The sequence below is a fragment of the Myripristis murdjan genome, chromosome 21 (assembly GCF_902150065.1).
Source record: "Myripristis murdjan chromosome 21, fMyrMur1.1, whole genome shotgun sequence".
Taxonomy (NCBI): domain Eukaryota; kingdom Metazoa; phylum Chordata; class Actinopteri; order Holocentriformes; family Holocentridae; genus Myripristis; species Myripristis murdjan.
The window spans coordinates 22,073,738-22,087,500 of record NC_044000.1 but is presented as its reverse complement, the minus strand read 5'-3'; the positions used below and the strand labels follow the sequence as shown (position 1 = coordinate 22,087,500).

At 40.8% G+C, this 13,763-nt stretch overlaps 1 protein-coding gene across 2 annotated transcripts in view; it reads left to right on the top strand.

Moving 5' to 3' along the window:
• nalcn (sodium leak channel, non-selective) overlaps positions 1-13,763 on the top strand; it is an 83,641-nt gene that overhangs the window by 31,897 nt on the left and 37,981 nt on the right. For both annotated transcript variants that reach the window (XM_030080900.1, XM_030080901.1), the window contains 5 exons: positions 1,667-1,798; positions 4,488-4,655; positions 7,726-7,917; positions 9,738-9,875; positions 11,908-11,982. In XM_030080900.1, coding sequence (XP_029936760.1) covers positions 1,667-1,798; positions 4,488-4,655; positions 7,726-7,917; positions 9,738-9,875; positions 11,908-11,982 — 705 coding nt within the window. The remainder of the gene's footprint in view (positions 1-1,666; positions 1,799-4,487; positions 4,656-7,725; positions 7,918-9,737; positions 9,876-11,907; positions 11,983-13,763) is intronic.

Below are 13,763 nucleotides of genomic sequence, written 5' to 3'. Positions count from 1 at the left end.
TGTAGTTCACCCATGAATTTTTCAGTAAGTTCAATTAAAAAAAAAAAAAAAAAAAAAAATATGTATATATATATATATATATATATATATATTTGCTCATTTCTGGTGTGTTGTTTTTGATCGCTATGCAAATCAGAGATCAGACTTTTATAGATTTTAAAGAGTTTGCATTTTAAGTTTGTGTGTGTAGGAGGATACATGGCAGCGGTCCCATCTTCCAGGGAGAATTGGATCTTTGTGGCAATGCTGCAAAATTGCCACTCTCGTCGTCTGTTTTAAATTCTTCCTCTTGTTTTTCCCCTCTTTTTTTTTCTCGATCCGTCCTTCCTAGTGCCCATCTCACATGACAGTCTTTTTAGTGTGACTGATTCTGCCCACTCACAAGCTGTTCTTTCTGCCATAGACATGTGATTAAAGACTGTGATCACATCTGCAATGTAGCAACAAAACAACTCAACCAGATTTGTTGTGTTATGTCACGTCCATAATTATTATTTAGGATAAAAATGTTTTTCAAATGAATGCTCTGTAAAAAAAAAAAAAAATATTTGCCTCTCAATAAGGATTGAGTGCTTCGGACAGTTTTGTTTTTGCGGTTTTGTGGTTTCTCTACAACTGCATCTGTTTATGCGACATTGTTGTGAACATTCAATACCATAGCCGTCCCCACAGGAAATAACACATTTATTTCCCTTTTTCCTCTCTTGTTTCTGAGTGTCTGAATACATGTTCTGATTTTGTCGTCCGGGCGGCTGTCTCTCTCACCAGCCAGTGAAAGCCTCCTGATTGCTTTTCATTCCCTGCAGTTTAGCTGCTGGCCCTTTCTGCCTGTTGCCACATCCAATAAGAAAGAACATATCCCCAGGCTGTCTTCCACCACATACACACTCATGCTCTCTGTCCTTCTGTTTGTCCATCCATATGACTGTCCATCTGTTTGTGCCTTTATGTCTCTCTGCCTGTGTCACATCATTCATAGTTTTTTGTGTGCTTCCACTGAAATTCTTATTTGCACTGGAAATGTGAACATGTACTAAATGTTTGCAGTGTAGCTTTGCCCATGGCCCTCCTCTCTATTTTAAGGAGTTTGATTAGCTTGGGGCTTTATAAATCATACATTACTTGCCACTGTTGCAGAATAAGGTTGTGTTTGTTTGAAAATTGGGCTACATGAAATGTTGCCTTCCTAAATCAGAGGGGGAAAAAAAAGTGTTACAGTTCTTCAATCAAATACAGTGTGAAACAATTGGAGTTTTAGTTCGAGCCAACGCCCTCCTGCTGTCGTCTTTCTATCCACTGAGGAGGAACTGCCTGATTAATTTACGCCTAAGAACAAATTCACACTGAGGGCAAGGGAGATCTGAGCCACGAAATCTTATTTCACTATTCCCTTAACTCCTATTCAGAGTAATTCAATCTAGCCCAGTTGTATACGCCTGCGTCTCACTGTCTGTCTGAGTTATGCCCTTCAGTCAGATTGGATAAGATTCATTTACCTAGAGAAGGCTGTGTTACCACACTATTGATGGCTTAGATTAAAATCAGGGCAACTTCAAATGTCAAACTGATGAAAACGGATGTTAATTTTCAATACGCCCCTATTTCCTCTTTGCATATTGTTTACAATTTACATTGATTGCAATTGGACGGTGCTCTGTTTCCACAGCAACTGATGCGGTCCTCTGTGTTCCACATGTTCATCTTGAGCATGGTCGCTGTGGACGTCATCGTTGCTGCTAGCAACTATTATAAAGGCGAGAACTACCGCAGGCACTACGACGAGTTTTACCTGGCAGAGGTGAGATGTTTCTATCCCTCCCATTTCATCTGTAATTTTCCACCCCCACCTCTCCTGATTACAGTTTTCACATCATGCAATTTAACATAGGCCTTTGATGAAGCCATTTATTGTTATTGTTATTGTTATTATTATTATTATTGTTAAAGGTCACAAGCACACCAATTACCAGTCATTACATTGCATTGTGTAATAATGAGGCAATTTTTTTGCACAGTAAGTTGAAAATGGATTCCGAGTCAATTCAAGAAAATGCTTTTTTATGTAAAAATATATGACTCTATAAATGCTGTCAGTAAACCTAATCGAAGCCTATAGGGCATGGATTTTTTTTTTTTACTTTGGAGATCACATAAGAATTTAATCCTGTACCGTCTTAAGTGCAGCGTGGCACTGCCCTGGCCATGCCACTCACACAGTATGAGGCGGCTGAGGATTTAAGGATATGTTGGCCAGTAACAGATGAAGTTTGTCATGCATACTAATGTATTTTTTACTTGTCTTTGTGCTGTGTTTTTAGCATTTGCCCAGGCTGTCTTGTATTTTTTTTATTTTGAGCACAGAAATTAATGTTTCTAATGTATGTGTAGATTTGTTTGTTTATTTTGTGTTCACACACACACACACACACACACACACACACACACACACACACACACACACACACACACAAGGCTATATATATATATATATATATATATATATATATATATAAATATCTTTGTGTGTGTGTGTATAAGTGTGTATGTTTCTAGCAGTCTGTTTTGATGCAATCAGTATGCAGGTGGCAGAGCGCGAACAAAGATGGGGAGAAGTGTGCCCCCCCACACACACTTAAACACACACACACACACACACACACACCTCCCCCTTCATACCTCACTCTCTCACAGCTGAGTAAAGGAGATAAGAGAAGAGAAAAAACACACACAATATTACCTCCTCTCACTCCCTCCATCCATATCATACAGCCATCGATCTCCGGATTTGTCCCAGTCTGAGTGAAGGCTGTGAGGGGAAAATAGGAAAAACACGTATCCTTTTATGGTATTTCCCACTGCTGACCACTGTTTTTGTTTCACAACTAAAGGGGATGCACTCAGTCCATTTAATTTAATTCCCTCCTCTGCCATTCTCATTCTTCTATTGTTTGAGAAGTGTTGGGTGGGGGACAAATGACCACTACGTCATGTCTGACTTGATTTGCTAGCCTTGCCAGGCAGTCTTGTAGCAGCAATTGTCTCTAATTTGGCACCATTCCTGGACCATGCCTTGTAGCAATAGCATCTGTTGGCAATGATCTGAGAAACAACCAGTTGTCAGTCCAATTGATAAAAATATGGGCTCATCAAACATCATTGTTCATCATGTTGACTGTTATTAAAATGGAATTATCTGTACCTATATCCTGAATAGTAACTTATGTAGCATAGAATATAATAGAACAGAATGCATTTACAAGAACAGAGTAGAGGTCTTCACAGGTCCAAAAATTTATGCCCAAACCAAAAAAGACCCAGAAACGTACTACCTTGAACCAAACCAGACCCATCTATTATTTGAAAGGTGGCATCTGGACCCATGCAGAACCACAAAATGTCGGACCCGAACCTAGCCAGGAGATACAGCTGATTGCTGTTAACAAGTTCACGTTAATTTACAAGTTGTCACAACAAAACTTTATATCTTGGCTAATGTAACACTTGTAACCTTCTCCCCTGTGCCTGGCCGTGATGCGTATAATCCATCCTCTTTGCCAAGTTGGTAAAATACATCCAGCAGGCTTTGTGTTATTCCTCTCTTGTTGATTTAAACAGCATGGATAATCCACTTGTTATTCCATCTTAAAAGTCCAGTTGCAGTCATGGTGATGGATGACAAACGCAACTCAGAATCAGCTTTGCAGTTTTGTTGCATCAAACGTAATAAGGAGAACTTTGACAGTTTGCACTTTTGAACTATAATAATGATTGCTCGTTTGTTGCCATGGCTGCTAACATTACATTATTGCAAGTTACAACACACACACACACACACACACACACACACACACACACATGCACAGCACTTTGATCATGATCAGCGCTGTCTGATCATGGCCAAGTTTTCTCGGATCCACTTGAGTTTTACACATAATGTTAAACAGACCGTAGTCATAGGAGGGGACTCAACCCAGACCCGAGTGACATTCATAAAATGTGGATTTGAACCTGTATGGGTCCCAGGTCCTCGGGTTCGGGTGGACCCATGAAGAACTCTAGAACAGGGCTAATTCTAAAAGCCATTTTAAACATAAGTCTGTGCACCTCAGTCTAATACCTAAAGCCAAAGCCTGTCTTCTTTTTCTGCTCTGTCAGACCTGGAGACCTACTCTGTTTGAATGGAAGTCAATGGAGGAGATGCCTTATCACCCTTAAGAAACACTGTAGTTTTTGGAGATACAGTAGTTCATTACTTAATAAATTGTTTATCTTTCCGCTTACCTTCACCATGTTTGTCATAATTAATTTTTGAATGAGAGAGATGATCAACAGTGTTGAGGCTTTGCAGCAGCTGGCATTAGTTGACTGTGTGGCTTGCTTTGCTTACAGGTTGCTGAATGCTGATGACAGTTCTTACGAGATCCTCAGTGTGAAACAAGTAGATAGTCTCAGGCTTTGTTTCAACTGCTTTGTTCGTTCCTTCCCAGGTTGCCTTTACTGTGCTGTTTGACCTGGAAGCTCTCCTGAAGATCTGGTGTCTGGGCTTCACCGGCTACATTAGCTCATCACTGCACAAATTTGAATCCTTGCTGGTGGTTGGCACCACACTGCACATCTACCCAGACCTGTACCACTCCCAGTTCACCTACTTTCAGGTACACCCCAACCAAACACACACACACACACACAAGCACACATACACAGATATGAACACACACACACACACACACACACACACACACACACACACAAAAACCTCCAAAGCTGTACCTTATGCATATTGAGTTGAATCATCCACATGTCAAATAATTTTCACTGAAGAGCAGATGCTGTGAATCATTTAGTGACATTTCTCTGTGCCGATTCCTGTGACCATGCATTAATGACTACAAATCAATCATGCCGCGCCAGTCTTCTATGGTAAATCCTTCCTGTATTCAGTCTGCTTGCCTTAAATGTACTGCCGGAGTGAATGTGCCACAGAAATGAAAATCACAAATGATTTTTTAGTTGAACTGTTGCATTTTTCAGTCATAAGACGATTTCTCGATGGCCATTTCCAATTGATGTATTCAGCGGAGACAATCTCACCATGCCGGCCTTACTTCCATGATATTTAGCTTTAATCCACAGCTGAGTGTCGTGTCCTCAACCCTGTACAGTACTTGATAAGACTATTTCAAAGTGAGCAGTGAGACGACAGTGCCTGCTCTTCTCCTGTCCTAATCATTCTCTAAGCGGAGGCAATAATGTATGATACCTTTTTCCTCAGTACAATTTTGTGTGCATACACTGTAGGTATGTTTGTCTTTGTGTATGTTTTTGTCAGTGTGTATGCATGTCTGCAGGTGCTACCAAGTGAGGACATTTTTTCCAATCTCCTCTTCTTTAAGGGGCTATTTTAGGTTTTAGGTTAAATTTAACATTAGGTTTGGAGTATGGTAAGGTTTATGGTTTAGCATGTAGTGGAAAGGCTTGAGGTTAGGGGTTAGAGAGTGAAAGTAATCAATGATGGTCTGCACAAGTTTAGTAATGAGTATGAGTATTTTCTATGCATATGCACATATAGTATATGCACACGTATGTGGGCTCATGTAGAGTGTATGAGTTTGCTCATATGGACAAGTCTTTCCAAGAGGACTTCTTAGTCTTAAGCACATTATATAGTTGAACATATGATAAACATAATGTGAAGCACATAGTTAACAACACAGTGACACTTATATTAAAGTGTTTATACTTGCTTTTATGCTGCATTGATGCGCATGTGTTTTTAATTCCTGTGCATAAATATCACCTTCTAATCAACCAATCAGCACATGACCTCGCTTAGACTTGACGTGAAGTTGAGATACTTTGGCAGGATTTGCAATGCCTATACAGAGTTAGTCAGTTTACGTGCAGAGATGCGATTTTCATTGAAATATAAAATGCATTTTATTTTTGTGATATCATGCTCTCCACAGAGCCTTTGTTGCTACCTGCACCAAGGTCTCACCAAGGTCCAGTTTTGTGCGGTCTGCTTTTACTCGTTCCCTTGGCTGCAAATGATACCATTACCACATTGGCCACAATATTTCATTCAAGTTGCAGTTAATCATCAGCAGTGATTGGATTGGTGCCCTGTTTATATTTCATCTAGTTTTTAATTAGGACCCATTTCTTTTCAGCCATACTCTGCTCATACAGTTACACACATTCACATGTGTGAATTTCCCAGAGCCGTCACAGTCTTCTTCTGTTGGCCACTCGGTCTTCTTTTAAGAGCAACTATGGTGTACGTGTCTTAGTGTCAAGGGCACCTCAATGATAATTGGTCAGGAGAGCATTTCCCATTTACCTTTTCTCTTGAGATTTTCCCAATTAGGTCTAGGATCTGAACTAGTGACCTTTAGTCACAAGCTGCTTTTCTAACCTGTAGGCCATATGTTTGCTCCAAGGAGATTCTGGCCACAGGGGAATGGAGCAGGAATTTGGCAGTTCTTTGTGATTTTTATTTATTTATATCCAACCAAGGGATGTTTCACTGCTAAAGGTCAGTCTTACTGATTGTCATCCAATCCAGACAAAATGTCACATGCTGTAGAGCCCTACACTTACACACACACACACACACACACACACACACACACACACACACACACATACGCACAAGGCAGGGTGATTTTTAATCAGCCAGCAGACCACACGTCTACGCTTCCTTTCTGTGTTTTTAGAATTTCAATGTCTTGACAGGGATCGTGGTTCAACATGTGACACTAGACATAAAAAGTTTGTCATTCTATCAAAAAGGCAGGAAAGTGTTTAATTTATCAGACCAGTTTGTGGGTCACACACACGACGTGCTTCAAGAACTTGTTTTACACATTTAAATTCATTAGGCAATCTACTGAATGCCTAATGAATTAACATTCCAAAATGGAGCTGGCTTCAGGCTGTGGACAAAAAGAAAGACAAGGGAAGGGCTATAATTTTGATGTTGGTGTTGTTGCCATTTATCCATAGTGAACTAGGCTGTTTGCCCTCCGCCGCATAGCTTACATCTGCTGGGAAGCGGATATTGGTCATCATGATCTGTCAGAAGCAGATGATAGTGGCTTTCTCCCCATCTGTCATCGTGCTGTTTGTGTTATTATTGTCTTTGTTTACTGGAGATTCCCCTTTTTTTCACACTATGCTGTGTTTGTCTCCTTTATTTTGCTGTATATTTGGAGACATGGGGATAACCATTCATTTGGCCTCCAGTGGGAGTCTAAGGAAAAATCTTAGGCCAGAGGCATCAGAGTGTGGATTGCTAGATCAATAGTCTCTGGATCTCTGATCAAAACCTGCCCAAGATGCATTGCCTTTTGGGAGATGTTGTCACCACAAGCAATTTGGGGACTGAGGCTGAAGATAAAGCAAGACCCCTCATTATTACTGTGGGGCAAAGACCAGTGCACTCTCATTCCAAATCAATAGGTAATCAATGGGCTATTATGTTTGCTTTCATATCCCTGATTGATATTTTTTATTATCTTTACATTTACCAGCTTTGCACTCTTCTTGTGGTGTATGTGCTCTTTGATGTGAATTCATATCAACCAGAGCTCAGATCCTGGGGTTTGATGTAAACTTTGCACACAGTAGTCACACACAGCAAGCCTAGAGGTGTGCTCAGGTTTCTTTTTCTGAGTATCCTCACTTGAAAGCAAATCAACTCTTCGTATTGTATCTCTCCCCCAGGTGCTACGTGTGGTGCGTTTGATAAAGATCTCCCCAGCTCTGGAGGACTTTGTCTATAAGATATTTGGTCCAGGGAAAAAGCTGGGCAGCCTGGTGGTGTTCACAGCCAGCCTGCTCATTGTCATGTCAGCTATCAGTCTGCAGATGTTCTGCTTTGTGGAGGAGCTGGACCGCTTCACTACCTTCCCCAGGGTAACAACCATTCTCTCACTTTTCCGCTAAGCTAGTTTGTATATCTGTATATTGCAAGCATATTTACAGAAATGCCAGTTTCCAAAGGTGTGGCCACAGTTGTTTTCTTCTCTCCAGTGAAAAAAAATGTGTTGCATTCTTATATTTTACCAGTTTTAGGGTTCACACTGCCAAATTTTCCTAATTATACAACAATGGCTTAAAACCTCCTGAGTTACATGAAGACACAAGCAGCAAATTGTTTAGACAGAGTTTCAGTAACTCGTCAGCAAGAGGGAGTGAAAACAAATCCGATTCTAGTCCCAGTAACGTTTGATTGACTAGTCTGAGCTCTTTTCTGTAGTTTACTTTCATCTCTGTTTACACCATGATGAACACCTGATGAGACTGCTGTGGTTTATCCTGTGGTAAATGTTGTTGCATTTATGTCAGGATTTCTGTACCTCAGTAACTGATGTTTCAAGATTCTAGTCCTTATACCCATAAAACCTTTGCATTTTGGGATTGTGTATTTGTGCCATTGATCTTGGTGTGCACCTGATCTAGTAAGTAAGCAGGCCTTATTTATATAGCATTTTTTTAAACCCACAGTTAAAAACAAATAGTCCAAATCCAAAGATCTGCAATAGAGATTGATGGAAAGGCTTGCTTATAAAAATAGGCTTACCTAAAAGCATGTATGCTCCTGAAATAAAACGGATTAAAAGAAAGAAAAACAACTACTCCAAACATGCTTGGTGTGAAGGCACACTAAAATTGTCTCTGGTGCTTTTTCTCAGTGAAAGATGAAGTAGAATAGTTCTAGGCAGATTTGTCCAGTATATGGAATATGAAGATGGGAAAATATGAGAAACTCAGAAATTCAAAGTCTGGAAAGAACCCCCACACCCCCACACACCCTCCTTAGTCAAGCCATGGGAGGCCTGCAGATGCCAGCGATGGGTATTTAATGCATCGACAGATGTGGCGCCCTCCACCACCTCCTTTGATTTCTAAGTGCTTATGAGCTTCTTTCTCTCTCATTAGCCACATCTTTCCATCCTCCTCTTTTTTTTCCTCTTGCATCATTTCACTGATCCCAGGCACGGTGGGACGTTAAGGGACCCTCATAAACAGATGCCACTTGTATGCTATGTTTCTCATCCTCTCTCTCTCTCTCTCATTTTCTCTCTCTGTCTCTCTTGCTCTATCGCTTGCACTTTACACACCCGCACGTGCAGACTCAGACACACTCACAAATCACAGTTAATGATGTTTGGCCGTTTCCCCCATGGGCAGACCTGTTGCTGGGTTTATCTTTATCTGCAGTGACTGAGCCAGGAGGGAGGGGGTGTGAGAGTTTGTGGGGGGTGTTGCTGTCTGCTGGCGAGAGGAAAAGAAGAAGGAAGTGCAGGCTTGCCATATGACTCCTGGGGCCACAGTGTCTCAGCTGGCCACTCCCCACACCTTCATCTGACCTCTGCTGAGACAGAGGAGATAAGAAAGCAGAAGCACAGAGAGAGAGAGAGAGAGAGAGAGAAAAAAACATACCTCTGAGTTCTCCTCTCTCCCTCTATTCTATGTTATGTTATGGCATGTTATATTTCAAAGTCTCACAAGCACTCAGAATACAGCTATGAGGTAGGGAGGGATGGTCAGGAGGGGATATGTGCATCAGGTGTCTGATATTTGCTTTTCTGTGGAACAGTTTCTTTCAAATGCCAGATCTCTGTCTTGCTCTCTCTCTCTCTCTCTCTCTCTCTCTCTCTCTCTTATGTGATTGCCCTGTATTGCCTTTTCTCTCTCTGACCCTCTGTTATCCCCTCCTTTCCTCCCTGCAGGCGTTCATGTCCATGTTCCAGATCCTCACCCAGGAGGGCTGGGTGGACGTCATGGACCAGACCCTGGTGGCTGTAGGTCATATGTGGGCTCCGGTAGTGGCCATCTACTTCATCCTCTACCATCTGTTTGCCACTTTGGTGAGGAACCTACACTGTTGCATCAAATGTGGAAATAATGCAATGTCAGTGAAGTTTATTAAGCTTATTAAGTTTAGTTAATGGTGGAATCAGCAAATATCAGCAATCGTTCTGGAGAAAGATTGTTGATATTTGATATCAACAGCCAGATTCACCTTCCCACTTGCTCACACTGCCCCTTCTCCCCCTTAGGAGGCAGTTCCTCCCTCATAACTGTATTTGCATTTTAATGAGGTGGTCACAGTTTAATGTACATTGACAGCTGGATTTGCTGGAGTATTCTATCCAAACTCACAATGTATTATTGTAGTTAGTCAATGAAAGCATTCTATAATGCTGGAAAACATCAAGTGACAAGGCATACAGGAATTGTTTTCATAATGAATCAAATTAGTGCCACTGCCCTTCCAATGTTCTCTCAAGTGGTACATCTAATCACAGTTAATCAGAGTTGCAAGAGTGAGGAGTGCTGACATTTTAGTGTTTGGCCTCCTGATATGGGAGGCCATCAAACAGCACAGACAGTCTCTGGATGACTCACACTTCACCCCAGACAGACAGGATGTCTTCTAGGGCAGAACAAACAACAAATACAATTACCAAGCAGACTTCATACTCTTATAAACAACAGATAGACAGCAAAGTAATGAAAAAAATGTGAATTTTTACCTCCAATAAAGTGGGACAGGCGTTATGTTTCCACCCCATTCATTCCACAACACTTTGTGGAAAGGTTTGTCATGTGACAAGGAGAAACTGATTGATTATTCATACTGATTGAATGGAAGGGGAATGTAGCAATACAAGCATAGTTTCTCACTAAAACATATGTCAATGAATGGCGATGAAGAGTGCATTTTCTGTTTACACAAAACTGTTTAATAAATATTAGAAGGACAGTTTTAATGGCCACTGAACAACTATAGTACTGAGTGGCCAAGTGGATGTCATGATAGTTGTCAGTTCAAATATTTAATGGTTGCTGGAATTTGAGCAAGCATGTCTCAGTTGTCTCATGTCCCATTTCAGGTGCAGAACCTGAACATGTGTACAGCTCCTGATGTGAAACAAATTTGTAATGCAGTGAAAATCCAACATGACAAATTGGTATATCCTGACAACTGCATAGCATTAGTGTTGTCATTCTGCTGAGGGTATAAGGGGGGTTAATTTTCTCTTGACAATCCATGCACTCTTTATAACACCCCATTGAATCTCTTTTACATTGCCGATAGTTTTGACAGCCCACAGTCTCTGTGCTGTGTTTTGATGATGGTGGTGGACTGACAGCTGACAGTTAACTAGTTGACTCCAACGAAGAGACGCAGACAGTCGATTCAGTGATGTTTTGTGTATTGCTTACAATCACTTTGGGGTTTGGGAGATACAAGCCAGATCTCAGTAAAACTATTCAGTATAAAAGAAAACCATAATCACAGGAAACTTAATACTTAAAACCCTTAACAGACAAGGTATAGGGCCAATGGTCTAACTAACCTTGACAAGGATCAAAGACTTCTATTACAGTTCACACAACGACACTAATAAAATACAGATTGAGCAGTATACAAAGGTAATTAATATTAGCAATTAGTTAATAATTAATATTAACATTAAGATTAATATTTACAGGTATTCATTTAACAGTCACACACTTACATGGGGGATACAAGCCTAGTCTGACTTGTTTCCCCAGTGATGTGCTTTTATAGCTCACCTTGGATACTGTGTAGCCTAGTATTAAATATAGAATATAAAATAACAGCATAAAAATATGAAAACAACACAAATATATACACCTTACAACTATTAAAAAAGGCAAAGTTCCTGACAAAATTAAATTCTATATTACAAGATTTTTCTATTAGACATAGTAACCATTTAGAGCTCAAATTATGTATTTAACGTAACATGTTAGAGGCATATGTTACAAGTGCCATCATGTTTGATGTTTTTATGATGCTGAAGAAAAACTTACTGTATATATCCTGATGCCATATTTAATCATGATCTTACCCTTGTTGTCCTTCAGATTCTGCTCAGTCTTTTTGTGGCTGTTATCCTGGACAATTTGGAGTTGGATGAAGACCTGAAGAAGCTCAAACAGGTAAGAGGCTCCTTTGTAATTTATCTTGTCGAGATTTTAAGACAAATTCTTCTTCAGTTCGATGTGGGAAGCCATTTTCCGGGATATCAGCAGTTAATTTTTAGTTGAAAAGATACCTGAATTCTTGTATTTAGCGTATTTCAGTTTCTAAAGATTCCAAAGGAGGATTCAGTAGAAAGGACCACACCATCAACAAAAGGAATTTAAAGGTTTATTGACTGAGAATTAGATGATGCATCGAATGAACAATGCTTGAATCTAGTTGCTTGCAGGTCTTTGAGTTTGCTGGTTGCGTTGTGGGGAACTTTCAAACTAAAGGGGAATCTGCTGTAGCTCATGGACACGACAAACCCCAGAAAAACTCCAGTTACATGAAGATTGAGCTGAGTTGATGTCTTTAATATCTGCATGGGAGTAGAAATGCTATGTTTGTGAATATGGCCCATGAGTAGGATAAGGTCCTCTGGGATGCTGTTGCTGGAGACTGAGGTGTTGTCACTGATACTGAAGGATTGTCTGGAGTAATGAATGGGTTGAATGCCAGGCATGGACGTATTGGCAGAAGTCTTGGTGCGGCCAAAATCAAGTACCTACTCATTTAAAGTCTTTAATGGAGAGGGTGTCAATAAATGCAATGCTTCAGAATTTTCTTAATTGCAATGATCTCTAAAGGATTTGAAGTAGGAGGTGCCCCGGTTGCTCACTGGATAAGAGCTTGTACCACTTGTTAAGTCTGAGTCCTCATTGTAGCATCCTGGGTTCAAATCCGACCTCAGGCCATTTGCTGCATGTCATCACCTGTCTCTCCCCTGCCTCTCCTGTCTGTCTCTACTGTGATTGTCAAATAAAGCAGAAATGACAAAAATATATCTTTTTTTAAAAAAGAATTTGAAGTAGAGGTACTGTGAGTAGTAGGTAGGGTAGGTTGGCTCAGTTGGTTAGTTGTTTAAGAGGTGTATGAGCTTTTTGACAAGTATGTCCTGAGTGATGCTTGAATTAATTTATGTTGAGAGTGTTCCAAAGGAATTTGAAGTTACCTTTATCTTCATCTGATTCTCTGAGGAAAACTCTGGGATGTGTGAAACTGAAGTGGAGTAACTGGATCGGGGGTGTGCCAACTGAGTGATACAACACAAAGCAGCACAATACTGTATAGGTATTGTACCCTATGCCAAAAATGGATGAGACATGGAGTTGTTCGACAGGGTGTAGCGCGCAGCTTCAGGTGGCATGTTGAAAAGTTTGGGCTGCTTTGCGTCCATGATGGCCTAATGCCAGAGTAATGAAGTAATGATCCTCTACATAAGCTGTCATTACTGGTGGTGCTGTATGGGTGCTGACATTTTAGTGCCATGTATCCCAGATGATGTCGGCAGGTGAATTGTTGAAGTTGAGTAGCAGAGAGTGCTTGCATTTTGCTAATGCAGGCTGCTGGGACTGGTGCAGTGAGGGCATTGACAAAGTAGTATATTGAGGCAATTGTGACTGTTGGGTTTGAAATGTATAAGGAGCTGTTGACCTGGTGTCAGGCGCCCCAGCTAACATAGGCTGCTAAAACTGATGGAACTGGGTGATGGACATAGCTGGCATCTTGGTGGTGGGTTCTTCAACTGAAGTAGGCTGCTGAAGCTGGTTGGACTAAGTAACAGAATGTGCTGGCATGTCAGTGCCAGAGGCGATCACTGAGGATGCCTTCAACCTCCAGTAGGGTTGGGTATCGGTTGGGTTTTATCTGATGCCGCTGCCTACTCTGTATTTTTTAAACGGTTCCGGTGCTTAAA